The sequence below is a fragment of the Arachis ipaensis genome, chromosome B03 (genome assembly GCF_000816755.2).
Source record: "Arachis ipaensis cultivar K30076 chromosome B03, Araip1.1, whole genome shotgun sequence".
Taxonomy (NCBI): Eukaryota; Viridiplantae; Streptophyta; class Magnoliopsida; order Fabales; family Fabaceae; genus Arachis; species Arachis ipaensis.
This window is the reverse complement of record NC_029787.2, coordinates 132044228-132046484: the sequence shown is the minus strand read 5'-3', so window position 1 is coordinate 132046484 and position 2257 is coordinate 132044228. Positions and strand designations below refer to the sequence as shown.

At 41.5% G+C, this 2257-nt stretch overlaps 1 protein-coding gene across 1 annotated transcript in view; it reads right to left on the bottom strand.

Annotated features, from left to right (window-relative positions):
- Positions 1 to 2257, bottom strand: part of LOC107631487 (E3 ubiquitin-protein ligase UPL1) — a gene marked incomplete in the record, with an annotated part of 13047 nt that overhangs the window by 4125 nt on the left and 6665 nt on the right. The window contains 1 exon segment of the mRNA XM_021117483.1: positions 1 to 2257. Coding sequence (XP_020973142.1) covers positions 1 to 2257 — 2257 coding nt within the window.

The window sequence follows — 2257 nt, the reverse complement described above, 5'->3', positions numbered from 1 at the left end:
GTTGTTCCAGGTTGCCCAAGTATCTGCAAGTGATCCAACCCATCAAGAGCTTCCCTCCACCTCACTTCTATTACACGATTCTCATGAAAATCATCATCATCTTCATCAATCATCTCATCATTGTATTCATCTCCCAAGCCAGTATCATCATGATCCTCAACATCAGTATCCGCCAAGGACATCATGCCCCCACCATCTTCAGCTATATCCTCATCTTCATCCTCTCCCTCATCATCATCCTCATCATCGTCACCCTCATCTCCCATATCATCATCTTCATCACCCATATCATCATCTGCCCTATTCTCGACATGAAAAGTCATCTCAATTTGTTCCGGATTGTGCAAGACACCACCCTCACCCATCTCTTCACGCATAAATTCCATTCCAAGATCCATTGATGGGTTTTGAGCCATTGTCTCCTCCTCTTCTCTTCTCATATCTTGTTCCTCGGTATGATTTGTATTATCCTCAGCATGATCATCACCTTGAGAAGTTTCATTATGATGTTGTGCATTATCCATTCCATCTCTCAGTGCTTCTTGATTGCTCACATTCTGATCATGTGTCCCTGCTACAGGAGCAGAGGGAGTTGTTACTTGATCATCAGGTCTGTCATTTAGACTAGTAGATCTTCTCTTCTCAATTTCATCAGATTTAAAGATTTGTTCACTAGCATTAGCAGCCCGAGTAAGGCCTTCTAAACCTTTCAGTATAAGATTCACAATTTTTGGTGCTTCAGGATGATCTAAATCAACCACTTGCAGGATGCTAGTTAGACACTGAATGATCCCACCATCTATCATGCTTTTTGCAATTTCAGGTGAATATCCAGAACCAGGTAGGCTACCGGATGATGAATTTTTGGACAAAATAGAATATACAAGATCAACTAAAGTAAAAAGCCTTTTATCAGGCAATAAGGTGCTTTTCATTGAATTGCTTTCCAGATTTGAGAAAGATGTCAGCTCTTTAACAAGTTCATTTGTTACTCGCTTGCGCCCTTCACCAGACCGCCCACACAGGACTACAAGGAACCATGAAGCTTTTTCAGACAATTTACCTCTCCAATCATCAGGTCCTGCAGACTTTTCAACAGAGAGGGGTAACAAACGGTGCAAAACATGATGGATAATACCACAATGTCCAGCTGGCTGATTGGATCCACGAAATTGACACATTTCAGTATCACGTCTCAGTATAACACCAACTGCATGTCCATACATTAAAAGAATGTCACTCAATAACTTAAGCACAAAAGTCACCTTCACCAGTCCCGTAGATTTTTCAGAATCAGGTTCTAACATCCCTGTCTCTTCAACCTTTGATTTACCCTTCACCTTCAAGGTAGGTTCATCTATATCCATGAGAGTTGAACCACACTCAGATTCTTCCTGTCCTTTCAAGGGCGGGTACTTAAGCACAATCTCAAGAAGCTGATCAATTACTTGAGTGAGATTAACAGGAACTTTTTTGTGGCTCTTCAAACATTTACCAGATCCATCTTGAGATTTGCTTTCAGGAATTCGGACACATTCATTTGAAGATAAACCAACCTCAACACCTGATGCTTTTGATTTTTCCTTTTCTTTTTCTTTTGATAATACAACTACTGCCCTCCCTGCTGATGTCTCTAACTGACAAACTGCAGCTGCAGCTTTCATGAAAACCACGGGATCCCTAGAGATAACAGGTGCCAATGATGTCAAAAATGATCGAGGAGAAACACGCCCAGAATGCCGATTTCCACTAAGCGTTTGACGTATCTCCAATTCCATAGCTGTTTGCAATGTTTGTGGATCTTCAAGGAGGTGACGTACTATAGCAGATACAACAGCGTCATACCCCGGAAAAAAGCAATTCTTTGGAAGGTTGAAAAGTGCAGCCAGGCCTCCATTTTCAAGGAACTGTAAAGCTAAAGCATGTGTTTTGGTTAACCGAGCACATAACTGTAAAACAGCCTGCATAACCACAGCAGGTACATGCAGTTTTATCAAGTCACATGCTATATCCAGCAACTTGTGACTCTCATCAATAGATGCAAAGCCAGTAGATTTCCCCAGTATATTCTCCAAATCCATGCCCGGTTCTTTCTCATTCACATTAATGTTATTATCCTTCTGCCCAGCTGTACCGGAAATTTGCAGAGAACCATGGTCACCAGATGAATCAGGCAGGGAGCCAGTTTTGGTTCCTTCAGTGTTTTCAGTTTTTGGTCTCGATTGCAGCATCTGTTCTAATATAAGCAATAAAGCAC